General features: G+C 39.2%; 1 protein-coding gene across 10 annotated transcripts in view; it reads right to left on the reverse strand.

Moving 5' to 3' along the window:
- Positions 1-18,658, reverse strand: part of ITSN1 (intersectin 1) — a 244,199-nt gene that overhangs the window by 168,519 nt on the left and 57,022 nt on the right. For 7 of the 10 annotated variants that reach the window (XM_055567645.1, XM_055567642.1, XM_055567634.1 and 4 more), the window contains 3 exons: positions 4,131-4,190; positions 1,904-1,996; positions 866-929 (listed from right to left, as the gene is read on the reverse strand). The exons of 1 other annotated variant lie outside the window; for it this stretch is intronic. In XM_055567645.1, coding sequence (XP_055423620.1) covers positions 866-929; positions 1,904-1,996; positions 4,131-4,158 — 185 coding nt within the window. In that variant the 5' untranslated portion in view covers positions 4,159-4,190. Of the gene's footprint in view, positions 1-865; positions 930-1,903; positions 1,997-4,130; positions 4,191-10,099; positions 11,117-12,124; positions 12,246-18,658 lie in introns of those variants that run through there. 2 more of the 10 variants (XM_055567638.1, XM_055567640.1) reach the window with 2 other exon arrangements.

An 18,658-nucleotide genomic window follows, 5' to 3' on the forward strand; every position in this document is an offset into this window, starting at 1 on the left:
CCAGGGCCCACACTAAGGTCTTTGTATACAGTGTCTCTGCTAAACCACTCAATACTCCTATAAATAAATATGCATCTTCCCATTTTCTAGATTTGAAAACTGAGGCTGACAGGGAGAGAATAAATACATGTTCCAAACCATAAAGATAGATAGTTGTACAGATGACGCAAACTACATAGCATGTGTTCTTTGCACTACAGCAAGCTGTCTCCACAACACTAAGAAACCCAGGGAAATGAAGAATCTACTGTAAGAACCATCCATTGCAGGAAAGCATGGCCTCTTCGCCAAAGAATTCACCACAGCTTCCCAAAGTCATAGACCTAGTACCCAAAACTATATTGGCCACTCTTTCATTCACTCTCTTTCCAATGGTTTCAAAAGACTGAGTACTTATTTGTGCCAGTTAATCAAGGGATTCACCAATATTTATTATGTGCTCACCTTGTACAACATTGTAATAAATACTGGTTTTTTCACTCTTTCATTGGTTATTTCCCTATTGAGCCTCAAATATTTTCTTTGCCTTTTATTCAATGAAAGATACAATACCATCACATTATAAACCAAGAAATGTGGGACACTCATTTGAGTATGGGTGATGTGAATGAAGCCAAAACAATTGGTGAGAAAACATTAAAATGCAGATTTCTCAACTGGGAAGTCAAATTTACAACAATGTTATCTTGCAAATGTCACCACTTTTTCAAGTTCCATATCAAAAAGATAATTTTCAGAAGTATTTCTCTGGTGGAAGCATATTTCAGACTAGAGATACATGTTTTCCTTCAATAATTTAAGAAATTAAGATTAGATATTACTGAACTATTTTTTTTTACAACCTTCTGTAAAAGCTCCAACTTACCATATCTGTGCTAAAACAGGCTGAGGTAACCCAGATTGAAAAAAAAAGTTTCTAGCTTGATCACCTGTAAATTAAATGGATAAAGTTTTAGAAGAAAATAGTGGATGACAGAAAACTCCTATGTCAAAATTACAAAAATGAAAGAGGCTAATAATCTAGTTAGTATGAAACTTAATACATTTTAAAAGCCAAATGATAAGTTTATAAGTAACAATAAAATGAATATATCAGCATGGACTTTAGAATGTAACACTTAAAAAAAAAAATGTGTACCATTATGTAAGGGTAGACTGTCTATGTTAATAAATCTGCTAGTAATTAAAATGGTAACAGCTACATATTATGACAAAGTGTACCTATAGGAATCCCCAAGAAACTGATGACCCATACTTCTACTTTACAAAAGGGTTCTTTGTTATTACCATTTACCTACACTTCAAATTATTGGTACTGCTAACATATTTATGGAGAATGAGTAACAGTGACCAAAAGAATGACATCAATGACTAAGAATTAATAAGTTAAAGAGAACTGAGACAAACATACACAAAAACAAGTCTCCAGGAAATCTAGATTTCATTTTCTCTAAAGCTAATTCCTGAAAAGTAATCAAACAGGAAAGAAACTAGAAAAGGCAAAGTACAAAGGAAGCTTTAAGGACACAGTAATAAACAAAATGTTTTTAAATGTTCATATCTCTTAATTTACTCAAGTTTCTCAAGCCACGGTCAACGTCAGAATTAAGGAAGTGTTTTTACTCAAGGACCACAGTCCAATGCTACAATTACTTAAAGAATGTGATCCATTAATTTCACCAATTCCCTCCAGTGATATAGCTAAAACAGTGACTTGGCATCCATTAAAAACTGCAGAAAGGCTTGAGTGCATCGGAGGAAAAGTAACTGTGAAAATACAGAATCCAGGCTAAGTCAAATAAGTAAAGTACATCTTTGGTCATGGGTGCCGACCTTCACTCTGCATAATAGACTTTCCACAGATATATGCACTACGGTAAGTAAAAATACTGACTCCAATTACCAGTAATAAATCCAGATATTGGCTTTAAACTATGGAACTGTTGATCATGCTTTGCTCTTTCCTCTACAGTTATGGCCCAAATATCCAGGCTGCCTACAAGCCAAAGAAAAGACAAAGGAATTATTCAACGAAAAAAGAAAAACAACGTGCTCACACACAGTTTCCACAACACTTATATGGTCAGTATATTATAAACCATTTGATAAATTACCATCTGTTTGTCCTTGGAAGTTGAGTAGACACATACACAGTACTATGTATATAACAGATAATAATAAGAACTATACAGCATTGGAAACTCTACTCGGTACTCTCTAATGTCCTAAATGGGAAAAGAATCTAAAAAGAGTAGATGTAAGTCTATGTGTAATGGATTCACTTTGCTGTACAGCACCAAGCAACACAACACTGTAAATCAACTATACTGCAATAAGATAACTTTTTAAAGGAAAAAAAAAAAGAGAAAAGTAAGAGTAAAGCAAGCAAAAAAAAGACATTAACATACATTCTTTGTGAAAGTTATGGGAAAATTGAGCTTCACTAAATTAGTATTCTAGTTGATTCCATGAAAATTTTTTTGGAGTGATAAAAATACTCAAATACTAGACTGCAGTAACTTTTATAGAATGTAGATTATAATTCACTGAAACTGATTTTAAAAATGGGAAATGAGCATCCTGGGAGAAAAAAAAAAAAAAAACCAATGACAAACCAGAGAAAACAGGGTTAAGTTCTTCAGTTTCAACTCTTGGACTGACCAGATGTCCCCTCATTTCTGAGACTGTCTTCACTTTAGGGCTCCACCAGGCTCTTCTGTCCATGGGATTCTCCAGGCAAGAATACTGGAGTGGGTAGCTATTCCCTTCCCCAGGGCATCTGCCCGACAGAGGGATCAAACCCATGTCTCCTGCACTGGAGGCAGATTCTTTACCATCTGAGCCACGAGGGGAGCCCACTTTGGTTACGAGGTCTCCTCACATGAATTCACCAAAATAACTCTTGATTACATTAAGAAAAAGGCTTTCAGAAGTTCAGATGTCTTCCCAAATGGTGGGAACAGACAATACGTGACGGGGCAGGTCTGATGACAGTGATGGTCAGCGCAGCAATTCATTCCGTCACTGGAAATGTCCTTGCTGAAAGCCTTGTATGTGCCAGACACCGCGACAGACGTCAGGGAAAAGAGGGCGACCCAGGCAGACCAGATCCCTCACAGGTCCTACAGTCCTCAACGTCTGGGGCCCTGTCAAAATTCGTCGAGTAAAAGCAAACCCCAACAAACAAACAAACAAAACAAAAATGTGCTCAGTGATTAAGAAGGGGAACAAAGACAAAACACAAAATAAAATAGTAACATGAATGGTTTTGAAAAGATTGCAGATTTCTGCACTAAGAATCCCACAGAGACTTTCCTGATGTGATCACAGGAACGAGGCTTTGCGCTGCCTTGCTCTCTTCATGGTGATCAGGGGTGACAGTTACCAAGAGATACTTTGGCAACTGTATCTCTTTAAAACAAAACAAAACACGGCCAGTAAGGGAAACCAACATTTAATACTTTCCTAATAATCTTAGGGAAGATTACCTGAAAAGAAAATTTTGTGCAGATTGATGTTTCAAATAGATAAACTAAAGCAAAACAAAAATTGCATGCTTCAAATCCAGTCTTCCAAACAAAGTACAGAATATAAAATGACCCAGTCACCTGAACAAATAAATTGCAGAAAACAACAAAACAAAACAGAGATGGGGGAGGGGGGTTGTTCACTAACAAAGCAACTATAGAGACACACGAACTAATTCACTGTGTCTTGTTCAGATCCTGAGTCGAACCAAACTGTAACAAAAAAAAATAATACCTAAGGAATATCAGGGAAATTTTTAACAGTGACTCGATAGTTGAGGACATTAAGGAATTACTATAAATTTCATTGGAGTGGTAACAGTATCATAGTTATATCTTTAAAAGTGTTACCTTTTAGAAATGTCCACTAAAATATCTGTGGATGAAATGAACTGATATATATGCGAGGTGCTCAAAAGAATCCAGGTGAATCAATATTGACCATAAGTTGATTGATAATCACTGAAACTATGTGATGAGTTGATTATACTATTCCCTCTACTTATGTGAATATTTGAAATCTGCCATAATACTAAGTTTTTAAAACTACAGTTCCAAAGTACATTAAAAAAAAAAGAAAAGAAAAAATCTTTGAAAACTTACCACCAAAAGGTGTGGGAAACTGAGCCATGGTTCTGTTACTTTCACCTTGCTAACCGACGCCTGTAATTGAAATGCAACATTTAAGTTCATGAAAACTTCACTTCTAGGAACTTACAAACACACTACCAGGCTGTCTTTAATGACCTGAAGACTGACACTAGAGCTAGGAGATAACACTGCAAATGAAGGTTACAACTAAGGGTTCATTCATCCATTCCTTCTCTGTACAGCTTCTTAGTCCCGGGTGCAGTGATGGGCACTAAGGAATGTGGATGGAAGCCTCTAGGGCAACAAGAAACTCTCAGTCTGGTGAGTGATCCTGCACTATTATCCCACTCACTGCATTGTTGAATTTGTTACTTTTTAAATCTATCTTTTTCCTAACCACCACATATACCAGTGCACCTGCTTGAAGGTCACAACTGCTCCTTTTCATGGAGCACGAGTCCATGCAGTGCACTGTCTTACCTTCTTCTTTTTTTTTTGGTGACTCTTTGCGACCTCATGAACTGTTATCATCAGCAACAAATGCTGGCAGTCGTTTTTCCTGAAGCAGCAGACCCACTTCATTTTTGAGAACACACACACACAGGATGTTCTCAGTCCTGTCTGACTCTTTGCGACCTCATGGACTTTAGCCCACCAGGCTCCTCTGTGGAATATTCCAGTCAAGAATACTGGAGTGGCTTGCCATTTCCTCCTCCAGGGGATATTCCCGACCCAGGGATCAAACCCGTATCTCCTGCGTCTCCTACGCTGGCAGGCAGATTCTTTATCACTGAGTTACCTGGGAAGCCCAAGTACATGCTGTGAGGCAGGGGGGAAAAAAACTAAAATAAAAAAATCTGAATACAAACTATTAAAGAATTTCCATTTTGGGGACTTCCCTGATGGTACAGTGGATAGGAATCCACCTGCCAATGCAGGGGACACTGGTTAGATCTTGGTCTGGGAAGATTCCACATGCCTTGAAGCAAATAAGCCTGGGCAGAACTCCTGAGCCGGTGCCGAGAGCCTGCACTCTGAAACAAGAGAAGCCATTGCAACGAGAGGCCTGGGTACCACAGTGAACAGCAGCCCCGCTCACCTCAACGAGACAGCAGCCCTGCTCATTACAGCTAGAGAAAAGCCTGCGCAGCAATGAAGACCCGGCACAGTCATAAAGAAATAAAGAGAATTGAATGGAACATCTGAGAAGTAGTTAGCCTGGAAAACTAACCAGAGTGAAGCTGGGGGGTGGGGTGTACTGTCCCAAACAATAAAAGCACTGGTAGACAAAAAAAAGACCACAGAAGGGAAACTAGCGGGTTTGTTGTGTTAAAGTATTGAAGCAGACCACAAGGAAACTGAATGTGGGAAATAAGTAATAGAATTTTGCCAGATAAGCCCAAAAAGCTTTTATTTTTGTACAAAAAGTCAAGTGTAAGCATTTATCAAATGGAAGTTGAAAGTCTTATATTAAAAAAAAAAATCTAACAGTGAGGTTTAAAAACACAAAACAGGAGTGAGTGAAGGCAGAAGTTCAACACATACAGTGGGATTTCAACCCATACAACCAGTTCAGCTAAGGTGAGCTATCTGTAACAGGGGATATAGAGCTATCAATAATATAACCCCCCCAGCCAAAGACCGGTACAGTGAGCAGTGGGCAAGCAAGCAAAGCTTCATCTGCATTTACAGCCGCTCCCCTTCACTCACATGACTGCTTAAGATCCCAAATAGCTGTGGCCTGAGAGGTATGTATGAGACAACTCGAACTCTCCATATGTTTAGGATTGAAGTCAAGGCAGAATATCCTGAGACTGCCATAAAAGCACTGAAAAGCCTGCTTCCATTTCCAGTATCCTATCTTTGCGAAACATGAGATTACGGAGTAAACTGGACATAAGCAAGCACACTTTGGATGTCACTGTCTCCCATCATCCCCAGATGGGACCATCTAGTTGCAGGAAAACAAGCTCAGGGCTCCCACTGAGTCTGCATTATGGTGAGTGGGATAATTATTTCATTATATATCACAATGTAATAATAAAAGAAGTAAGAATTATCCTGAAACTGTATTTCCCTCTGTGGAAAAACTGTCTTCCATGAAACTGGTCCCTAGTGCCAAAAAGGTTGGGGACTGCTGATCTACAATGAAAATACACAGGAATGTAGGCATCTACATAAAGGAAACTAGAGATGGGTGTTCTTCTCCCTGAAGAATCAGGGATGCAGGGCCGTTGCCTCAGAACAAGTGCAGAAAGCTCACCAGCTGATGCAATACTTCTGGGGAAGATCTGTTCTTCATCAGAGAAGGCAGCACCATGCACATAAGTCTGTCTACCCAACTTTATTAACACTTAGCATTTCTATTTCCTATAGCCCTTTCTCTATAAATATATAATTGTTTCCTTCTTTTGCACACTTTACATTATAAAAAATACTTTCCCCAAGCTGGGCTTCCCTGGTAGCTCAGCTGGTAAAGAATCCTCTCCAATGCAGGAGACCCTGGTTCGATTCCTGTTGGGAAGTTCCATAAGAGAAGAGATAGGTTACCCACTCCAGTATCTTGGGATTCCCTGGGGGCTCAACTGGTGGGTTCAATCTGTGGGTTGGGAAGATCCCCTGGAGAAGGGAATGGCTACCCACTCCAATATTCTGGCCTGGAGAATTTCATTGCAAAGAGTCGGACATGACTAAGCGACTTTCACTTCCCCAAGTTATTAAAAACCTTTCATAAACACATTGTTGGACTTACTTATATCTTTTTAGAGTGAGGCAAACATTCCTATATTTACATATAAAAAATAGAAAAACACTCAAACTAAATATTGAGCAATCAAGAAACAGTAAATAGTAGTTTGAAAAGTTTGGCTAAATGTTAGGATTTTTAAAGCCAAAAGCTAAAACATGTTTGAGAAAAGTCTTTAACCTTTCTTCAATTCAGCTTCAGAAAGGGGAGCTAATCACAGAAAGCTACAAAATAAATATGATTCTGAATTTCAATATTTACATTAAAATTCAAATTTTAATGTATTTAAAGTAGAAGACACCTCTGTAAATTTATATTTATAAAAGTGATAGGTCATCCTTAAAACAGTATTAAAATGTCACTTTGCATAAAAGCTGTGTTAAAATACATTTGTTATTTGATTCAGTGTTTTGCTATCATAAAGGGAGATCACTCAAAAAATATTAAATGATTTCAAAAAATAAAATACAAAATATGTATAATTGGTCTCTAGCACACTAAAATAAAAAAAAAAAGACAAAAGTTAATTATGAGGAATAAAATTTCTAAACTCAATTATTGGCACAATTTAAAACCTTTAACTTTATATTAAATAAACTTTGCAAAACGTCTTTAAAAATAGGTGTGTCATATAATTCTTCCTAACTTCCTGGAGGTTTGAAAATTTTCTAACACATTATAAAATTAAAGGGGGGGGATAGGTAAATATAAAAATGAGTATGGGGATGAGTTAATTCAAACGTGTACTCATTCACAGAAAAAGAAATCCTCACAATTACACAATTCCAGTAATTAGCAGAATTCTAACAACCAAAACAGGACTTAGTCAAGGATTAGTGATTGAAAGACCAAAATGAGATTATGAGCACACAGTATCTATTTTTATACTTAATTAATGCCCACACTCTCACAACATCTTGGAATCAATCATCTTATATAAAGAAGCAAAATGGGTGAGAGAACTTGGGAGATAGGGGTTGTGCCTATACACTATTGAACTATGCATAAAATAGATAACTGATGAGAATGTACTGGATAGCACAGGGAACTCCACTTAATGCACTGTGTGAACCGAGTGGGAATGAAGGCCAAACGGGAGGGGATACATGTATGTGTATGGCTGATTCATTCCGTTGTACAGTAGAAACTAACAGGGGCGTCCCTCGTAGCTCAACTGGTAAAGAATCCACCTGCAATGCAGGAGACCTAGGTTCAATCCCTGGGTTCGGAAGATCCACTGGAGGAGGAAATGGCAACCCACTCCAGTATTCTTGCCTGGAGAATCCCATGAACAGAGGAGCCTGGTGGGTGGGGTTGCAAAGAGGAGCCTGGTCCATGGGGTCGCAAAGAGTCGGACACGACGAAGCATAGCACAGCAAAGAAACTAACAGAACATTGTAAAGCAACTACACTCCAATAAAAATTATTCTTTTTTTAAAGCAAGAAGGCAAAGTCCCAACAACTAGACAAGCAAAGCCTACAGAAGAGGCAGAGACTTGAACTAATGCTGTGAACACATCACTGACCTATGTTGGTTGCTAGATTCCTAAACAGAGAATACTTGGTCTCAATATTTAAAGATATAATCTTAATATAAGAGAAGGTATTTTATGTACAATGGAACATTTATAAGCACTATTCTTTTTGTTGTTATTTTTGTTGTTTGGCCACTAAGTGCAGTCCAAATTCTTTGAGACTCCATGGAGTGTAGCCCGCCAGGCTCCTCTGTCCATGAATTTTTCCAGGCAAGAATACTGGAGTGGGTTGTCATTCCCTCTTCCAGGGTACCTTCTCAAGTCAGGGATCACACTCTCATCTCCTGCATTGGCAAGCGGATTCTTTACCAAACACTGAGTCTTATCAAATCACTGAGCTTTACCGAACACTGAGCCAAAGAGTGATTCTTTACCAAACCAGCTGCTGCTGCTAAGTCACTTCAGTCGTGTCCGACTCTGTGTGACCCCACAGACGGCAGCCACCAGGCTCCCCCGTCCCTGGGATTCTCCAGGCAAGAACACTGGAGTGGGTTGCAATTTCCTTCTCCAATGCATGAAAAGTGAAAAGTGAAAGTGAAGTTGCTCAGTCGTGTCCGACTCTTAGCGACCCCATGGACTGCAATCTACCAGGCTCCTCCATCCATGGGATTTTCCAGGCAAAGTACTACAGCGGGGTGCCATTGCCTTCTCCGAACCAGGGGAGCCTTAAATTTACAGTATTTCAACAGTTCTAGATTGCAGGCAACTACTCATGCTGCCAGAGAAAGGCAAGCTGGTTAGAAGGTATCAGAAGTCAGAGAGGTAGGGAAACAAGAGACTATTCTTCTTCATATTTAAAATAACTTTATTGCTGGCCTGCATTTTCACAGACCTATTGACTACATGCAGTTCACAGTGTCCTTTTCTAATATTCAGGTTAATTTATTTGAAGCAGATTTTCGTGGTACTAAGGCAATAAACTTTAAATTCATCTCTTACAAAAATTTATTTTTAAAATTTTGTTGTAAAGTTGATCAAAAGGTTTAGTTTTATGTTAAAGGACCTACAGGATAGCAAGGTACAGAAGAAAAATTTTCAATTTCTGGAAATTTGGCATCAGTGAAACATTGAGAAAGAAAGGAAAAGAAAACTGTCAAAATGTGAGACAAAAATGAAAGTATAAGCAACAATGAAACACCTTGTAAGGCACAAAAATATTTTCAGGAATACACAAAAGTACATAATATATCATGATATTATCTGGTATTTGAGAGTTGTGATGGTCTGGTTTCAGGCTCTGTTCTACTCATATTCAACCACTACCACCACCACCACTATCCCACCATCCTACTCCCTCATTCTAGAATAAAAATGGAAAGGAATCACAAAGATTAAAATTAAAACAAAAACTACTTCCCCCATATCTCTTACTTTTGGAGGCCATTACATCTCTAAGAATTCAAAATTAGAAAACCTTTAAAAATGAAATCTCTATTATTAAAAAAATAAAATAAAATAAAAGTGCAATGAACGGAAAACAACTAGAGGAGTCTACACCCCTGCATTTTAAGCAAGCCTTACACCAAATTCCAGTCCTGTGAAAAACGAGCAGGAGAAGAACAAAAGGCAGAAAGTTGCCCTGTAAGATTACACATAAAGGCAAGATGTACACAAAGGTCTTTTGAAATACAGAGAAAAGGTGCAGAAAGCCACACAATATATGGACAAAGGGACTGACAAATCCCAAACATACAGCCAACCTGATCAATGCCGAATTGTCATGTCTGAAGTCATGGACTTCAAATGCAGCTTCTAAATGTGCCACTGTTTGAAGTTGAACAAGATGGCCTGTAAGGGATGTGCAGCTTGCTCACGAGTAAGATTTTAAAACTGCATGAAGGGTGAAGAACCCAATAAAAGAGAGAACTGAGTTCAAACAGACAATGTCAATGTTCTATCTGAAAAGCTGGAGTGAATATTCAAGCTGTCCTCTCAAAAGAGAACAGGCATGCCTCCCAGGTTTCCGTTGTTGGGGGAAGGGGTGGTGGCAGGGGAACGAGGTGAGAAGGGGACGGTTCAGGAGCGGCCAGTGGCCAGCCAGCACTGTCAGGCCCAGCTGTCAGCATGTCTCTGGGCAACACACACTGGCATTTCAGACGACGCGTCCACTCACCCCTGCTTACGTTCCACAAAGAGAAATGCCAAGGAATCTTGCCTGTGGAGCTCATGGAGCAGATTTTTAACCTTAGTTCTCCTAAATCACCCTTATTTTAATATTTGCAATAGGAGAGAATTCAGCGGGGAGCAATAAAACCAAAGCATAGCTACCAAGTTGAAAAATGAGGGACAGAAAACAAAAAGGGAGAATAAAGGCATTCTTGTTTTAAGAGAGAAATGGAAATTAACCAGCCCCTCTCTGAAGCTTATTGGCACCTCCAGACCACCAACCAGTTGCCAAGTCACATCTGAGAAGTAAGTCATTAACTTACAGCTTGTCTAACGCTTCTAAGAGATCAGATTCTAGAACACTCACTAAGCTGCAGATACAATAACCATTCATAAAGCTTCAATAAGTGAGGGGCTTTATTTCTTCCAGAAGGTCCCATTTTCAAGAGGGTTATTAAGAATAAAACAGTTATCGCTGGGAAAAAAAAAAAAAACAGTATCATTGAAAGGCACTAAAAGCTGAAAAAGTAATTCCTGGAAGAAAGCAGATTACCCCAAATCAAACATCAATAATTTTAAGAATCCATGAGTGGATATGTATATATACAGCTGATTCACACTATTGCACAGCAGATACTAACAAAACATTGCAAAGCAATTATACGCCAATTAAAAAAATAATTTAAAACAACATAAAATTAAAAACTATATAAGATACCATCAAAAAAAAAAAAATCAATGAGTGGGAGAGGGGCATTTCAGACTAAATTTTATTTTAAATATAAATCTTTTGGAAGTTCAAGATTATCTGCCAATTAATGAGATTATATAAATTTAACATATTATCAACTCACTTTCCAGTTTCTCCCCAAATAAAAATAAGCGACAAAAAATTGAAAATTTCACAGGTAACTGTAAACAGTTATCACATGGGGGAAAAAAAAGTAATGAACTTGGTAATGGGAATGTTGTCCTCTGTCATGTGGATAAATCCGGTCACTGAAAGGAGACAATCTAAAACTTTTCTTCCAAAAAAAACCTGAATTCTCAACACACTGCAAGGCACAAGCATATTTTAAAAAGAAAATATTTAATAATAAAATAACCTTCCATGTTATATCACCAGAAATGATATCACCCTGTCTTAAATCAAGACACTGTACCAGTTGGCTACTCTCAACTTTATCGCTAAGGTAAATAAGCTATAAACCTCTAAATACAAGCAGCAACCAAGAAGGGTCTTATCAGTTCTGCTTCGGGAACAGTGATCAAAGCAAGGCAGAGAAAAGTCTTAGAGGATGTCTCAGTTTTGGAAAAGAAGTCAAGATACTACCCAGAAAGCACCAACTGTGCAAAACAGGGCTGTAACACTGAAAAGAGCAAGAAAGCAGAAAGGCCTCCTGCAAGAATTTTAAGCCTCATTCCACAAAAACAGTGCAACAGCTGCAATCAGATAAATTAAATATGAGTTTACAGAGCACAGTAAAAGAAGAAATGAAACATACGCATGCTGCACAAAAAACAACCATGTGTTAGTATTGATAAACTGCTCTACATTTGAATATACTCATCAAAATGAAATTTGCCTACATGGAAGCCTTGATAGGTAAAGAACCTACCTGTCAATGCAGCAGACTCGGGTTCCATCTCTGGGGTCGAGAAGATCCCCTGGAGGAGGAAATGGCAACCCACTCCAGTATTCTCGCCTGGGAAACCCCATGGACAGAGGAGCTTGGTGGGCTGCAGTCCACGGGGTCACAGAGTCAGACATGACTGAGCAACTGAGCACGAGCACAAAGCTTTAATAATGAGCACACAATCGGGAAGCCAGGGAACATGTCACATCTTTGACATCTTCACAGATGTAGTGCACGACAGTTAGACCAACTAACTGTCCTGATGCCAGCAAGTGGAAACCTCAAGGGAGATTTGTTTCAATCTCTTATTAGAGTCTGTGCTAAGGACTGGTAAGTGTTTACCCAATCAGGAGATAAAGGAAATCTATAGGGCTACCTATTAATAATCTCATCCATGCATAGATGCTGGCTGGCTCCTGCTACAGCTGAACATTAGTTTACCAACAGGTAAAGAACAGCCATGAAATTAAAAGACGCTTGCTCCTTGGAAGAAAAGCTATAACCAACCTAGACAACATATTAAAAAGCAGAGACATTACTTTGCTGACAAAGTTCCGTCTAGTCAAAGCTATGGTTTTGTATGAATGTCCCTCTAGTCAAAGCTAGTCATGTATGGATGTGAGAGTTGGACCATAAAGAAAGCTGAGCACCGAAGAATTGATGCTTTTGAACTGTGGTGTTAGAGAAGACTCTTGAGAGTCCCTTGGACTGCAAGGAGATCCAACCAGTCCATCCTAAAGGAAATCAGCCCTGAATATTCAGTGGAAGGACTGATGCTGAATCTCCAATACTTTGGCCACCTGATGCAAAGAACTGACTCCTTGGAAAAGACCCTGAAGCTGGGAAAGACTGAAGGCAGGAGGAGAAGGGGACGACAGAGGATGAGATGGTTGGATGGCATCACTGACTCGATGGATATGAGTTTGAGCAAGTTCCAGGAATTGGTGATGGACAGGGAAGCCTGGTGTGCTGCAGTCCGTGGGGTCACAAAGAGTTGGACACAACTGAGTGACTGAACTGAACTGACCTGAAAGAATGAGCGATGTCCGAAGAAAAAGCCTTACTGCAACATCAATGAAAAGTGACTGAGTGCCATGAATGAAAGTAAAGGACAATACAGTCATTAACAAAAGCCAACTGTGCCCTGGTAGGTGACCTAAAGGACGTCTGTGCAGGACAAGATTTATGACACAAGGAACTTTTAGGGCTAAAAAACTATTCAGTGACATTAGCATCACTAAACACTCAGCAGACTGCAGCCAACAGAAAACCAGAGTGTTTCAGGAGACAACAGATACATGATTCAAATCTTTAATTTCACATGACTTGACCGAATTACACTGAAATATATTTAAGCCTGAGAAAAAAAGACAAAAGCTCAAAAGAATGCTGGTTATCATTTACTAAGGATTTCACCCAATTTAAGTGGAAGTGGCTAGCTGTACCATTAAAGTACAAAAAAGAAACTTAGAAGTTTCTGTTAAAAATCACAAATACACTGTGCTCTGGAATAAAATTGAAAAAGAAAAAAATTCCAAGTTTTCTCAATTTCATACTTTCTTTAAAAAGGTTCAATTTCTCATAATATGAAAAACCTTAGAGAAGCCACTTTTATTCTTAAAATGCAAATTCTAGTTCAGTTTATCCAGAATTACAATTTAAGCACGTTTCCACACGTAAAGCTGACTGCATTTGATTTAAATGTTGTGGAATCCAGTAGAGCTATTTATAATTCCAAATAACATTCAAAAGATTTTGAAAAGATAACTATTGTTACTGAAGGGAAGAAAAGTTAATTTATTCAATATGCAGTTCACTGATTAACATTCATCTGTGTGGACATTATTAAACTAACCCTTTTATTTCCTCTCTGACAAAGCTTTTCTTATTTCCTTTACACCCCAACCTTTAAAATGGACCTTACAAAGTTTTTGTCAAATGGAAATTTTAATTGAGAATTTGAGCCAACTTAATTAAGGTCAATACAGCATGGAAAGTTCACCACAAAAGAATGAAGTAAAACCTCAAAATAAGTAAGTTTATTATTGCAGATTTCCAATATTAATAACTGTAACAACTAGAGCCCCCTCTCCCACTGCTGGTGGGAGGATGAACTGTTATATCTCCTTTGGAAAGCAATGTGACAATAATGCTCCAAGAGTGAAAAAATGTTCTTTACCCATGTAACCAATAATTCAACTCCTGGGAATGTGCCCTAAGAAAATAATTAAAATGTCCAAAGTTGTTTACTGTGACCACTTGCCGTCCAGTGGTTAAGAATCTGCCTGCCAGTGCAGGGGACATGGGTTTGATCCCTGGTCTGGGAAGATCCCTCCCAGCATGGAGCAGCTAAGCGCGGGTGCACAGCTACTGAGCCCATGCTCTGCAGCAAGAGCAGCCATCACAGCAAGGACGGAGCAGGCCCCGCGTGCCGCAGCTAGAGAAAGCCTACATGCAGCAACGAAGAGCTAGGGCAGCCAAGAACAGGGAAATAAAATGTTTGATAAACTGAAAAACTATCTTTTATGTTCAGAACATCTGCACATTAATATTTTCTCCCTTCTGTGGTTATATTTCAATAGGTGAGATCCAGAAATTTGACTGAAAAATGTCATTCTGCTGTGTACAGAAAAATAGAATTGTATATAGATAGACAAATGGTCACTCCATCTATCTGGAATTCTAATAAAGCTGCTAACATTTAAATCTCCCTCCTTCTTGCCACCCGAGTATGTTGCTGCAGTGGAATTCCTGGCCCTTGCAACAGCAATGGCAGCAGCAAAGCCAGGAGTGATTCTCAAAGCCAGGCAGACTTTACTGACTGTCAGAGTAGGCTAGCGAGGACTGACTGAGCCGCCACAGACACAGTCCAGTTCAGAACAGGATCACCAGCTTCAGGCTGGCTGTGGATCTTGTGCAGTTATTTAGACTATTTCTAAGCTTTAGAGTCTTTATCTATAAAATACAGATAATAACAGTACCTAGTTTATTGACCAAAAAAAAAAAAACAACTCATCATGACAAAGACTCTCTCCCTAATCAAACTTTCATCAGGCTCCTCTGAGCCCCCTTCTGGATGAGGGCTTAGCCTTGGCCCTGCCCTGTCTTTTCTTCCTAGCCCAGTTTAGCAAGAATCCTCTAGTCCGTTTAACAGAGCATCCCTACCTTTGATATCTGATTACATCTGATAACTGATCAAGTCCCTCAACTCCAACTTTTGATGTACCAGTCCTGGGCTTGCCTTTTCCAACGTTCCCGTTAGGTCAATATAGCAAGAATCCCCCAACCCATGAATGCCTCCTTTTAATAAATTTCCATCCACTGACCACCCTTCTACTGCCAACTCCCCACCCTTCATCCTGCCCCTTGGCTATAGATCCCCACTCATCTTTGTTGTACTCAGAGTTGAGTTACAATTCTCTCCTCTGTTGCAACAGTCTTCAATCAAGTCTTCCTTACAATTTTAACAAGTGTCAAAATAAGCTTTTGTTTAACAAGGGGAAATCAGTGTGAATGTAAATAAAATGCTTGGAACATTAACTTATGCACTTTTGTTCAGTCATGATTATCACCCAGTAAATATAAAAGACTAACTTAATGTTTAAACGCTAAACTGTTCAGCTTAAATCAAGTAATGGCTACTTATTACACAATGGTTTTTACTTTTTTTGGCTGTGCTGTGTGGCATAAGAACTAAGAAGTTCTCCAACCAGGGATCGAACCCGTGCCCCCTGCAATGGAAGTGCAGAGTCTTAACCACTGGACCTCCAGAGAAGTCCCACAAAACTGTTATTGTGATACAGATCCACAGAGAGCAACATCTAGGTGCTGCCTCAGAGAGCTCACATTTAGAACAGGAACAGAGAATCACTCTGAGCATGCTTCATGCAACAGTGCACGGCAGGTCAGGGTACAAACTCGGCAGAGAAGAGAAACTGATGAACGGAGTGTGGCGGAAAGGTCACCAGATGGGCTCTGAAGCAGGAAGACAAGTTGCAGAATCACTATCAAGGTGGAAGACGAACACTCGGGAGAAGGAAACCACCCCAAGGGCAAAGGGGTAAAGGTGGAGCTGAGACTAGACTATGCCCCCCTGGCAACACCTGGGCAAGGGAGCTAATGAAAGATGTAGCAGGAGCGGGCCAGGATCAGATTCACCTTTTCTAATTAACTTTTTCCGGTTTGTGCCCCTCTGGCAACTAAGAAGCAGGACTGGGGAAATGGCCGTTAGAATCCAAATAAATGCATACTATGGAATTCGCAAGAAAACGTAGACACTGCCCATTAACAAGAACAAAACTGACAACGTAGACACTGCCCATTAACAAGAACAAAACTGACAAGGGGAGAAAAAAAAATGAGCACAGACACAGTTTGTAGAAATACACCAAAGGAAAAAAAGATACAAAATTAATATGTCATCATTAGGCAACCTTAAAGATTTTATTTATGGTACAGCTATTACAAACTGGTAACTATTAACTACTGAACTATTCTTACAAAAGAACTGAATTTATCCCCTGCAGAACTCTACCCACACTCCCTCTCTGTCTTCCCTTCTTGACCTGGCTAATTCTTCTTGCTATTCTAAACTCAGGCCACATGTCCTGTTTGAAAGTTAGAATGGTTTAAGTGGACTTCCTCTATTGTTCTTCTTGCATGCTCTAAGCTTAGGTCTAAATCCACTGTAAACTGTTTGTTTAGTGTGTGTTCCTTAGACAAGACTTTAGACCCTTGAAAACAAGAACCTGTTTCTGCATTTCTAGCCCTGTTACATGGTTCTGGCCATGTAATGACACGAATGACACACAATGTATACTGAATGAATGGGTCTTAGAACAAATGAATGAAGGCTGAAAACTCCATGGGGTCATTCTTCCATCTTCAGTGGTCACCTGCATAAATTGAGAACTAAACAAGGAGTCTTTCTGCAGTCAGATTCCTGATACATTGTATAATCCTGCAACTCTTAGGAATCAAACTAATTTCAATTCTCCAAAGTGCATAAAGAGGCTGAGTGCCAAAGAATTGATGCTTTTGAACTGTGGTGTTGGAGAAGACTCTTGAGAGTCCCTTGAACTGCAAGGAGATCCAACCAGTCCATCCTAAAGGAAATAAATCCTGAATATTCATTGGAAGGACTGATGCTGAAGCTGAAACTCCAATACTTTGGCCACTTGATGTGAAGAACTGACTCATTGGTAAAGACCCTGATGCTGAGAAAGACTGAAGGCAGGAGGAGAAGGGAAAGACAGAGGATGAGATGGTTGGATGGTATCACCAGCCCAATGGACATGAGTTTGGGCAAACTCCAGGAGAGAGTGAAGGACAAGGGAAGCCTGGTGTGCTGCAATCCATAGGGTCACCAAGAGTCGGACAAGACTTAGTGACTGAACAACAACAAAGCAAAAACCAAATACTGATTTCAAAAGTTCCAAGGAATACAAAATATTCCAAGAAAGACGACAGAAATGAACTAGCTCCCTAAATTTCACAGTACTATATTAGTCACTCTAATTTTCACATCAATTATGTGGAGTTAAGACAGAAATACATAAAACATATTCCAACTAATGAAGCTGATGCTTAAACATATGCCTTTTCAAGAAAAAACTAAAGCTTCATAGTTTTATTGAAAACACTGATGACTTTCTACTTTTTTCTTAATTTAATATTTTAAGAGAGGTGAAGCAGCTTCTTCTTCTTTATTAAATAAAACAGGCAACCATGCTCTAGAAACTTGCTATTTTGGAAGCAACAATCAAAACGCTCCCAAGGTTTCTCTTTATCTGCTCAGAGCACAAGTTTCTCTTAGAAAGTCTTCATTGATTCGACCCTAAAATCAAATAAATTCAGCTTAACATCAGAGGCTTCCTCTGCTTATTTTATTTACTCAGTACCAAAGTACATTGTCACTGCTTTTTAAGGACCTTTTCAAAGCCAGGCAGTTGTCACAGGATGCAGACAATTCAAGCTGTAGGACACAATGAGGGCCACTGACAACTGCCCTGTCTATACACTTACGCCTCCAGAGCAACTCCTCTCACTTGTTCTCAAAAGTTAATTCATTTCCAAATGAAATTAAAAGACGCTTGCTCCTTGGAAGAAAACCTATGACCAACCTAGATAGCATATTAAAAAGCACAGAAATTACTTTGCCAACAAAGGTCCATTTAGTCAAGGCTATGGTTTTTCCAGTGGTCATGTATGGATGTGAGAGTTGGACTATTAAAGAAAGCTGAGCACCAGGGAATTGATGCTTTTGAACTGTGGTGTTGCAGAAGACTCTTGAAAGTCCCTTGGACTGCAAGGAGATCCAACCAGTCCATTCTGAAGGAAATCAGCCCTGAATATTCATTCATTGGAAGGACTGATGCTGAAGCTGAAGCTCCAATAATTTGGCCACCTGATGCGAAGAACTGACTCACTGGAAAAGACCCTGATGCTGGGAAAGATTGAAGGCGAGAGAAGGGGATGACAGAGGATGAAATGGTTGGATGGCATTGCCAACTCAAT

This window comes from Bubalus kerabau, chromosome 2 (genome assembly GCF_029407905.1).
Source record: "Bubalus kerabau isolate K-KA32 ecotype Philippines breed swamp buffalo chromosome 2, PCC_UOA_SB_1v2, whole genome shotgun sequence".
In the NCBI taxonomy this organism is placed as follows: Eukaryota; Metazoa; Chordata; class Mammalia; order Artiodactyla; family Bovidae; genus Bubalus; species Bubalus kerabau.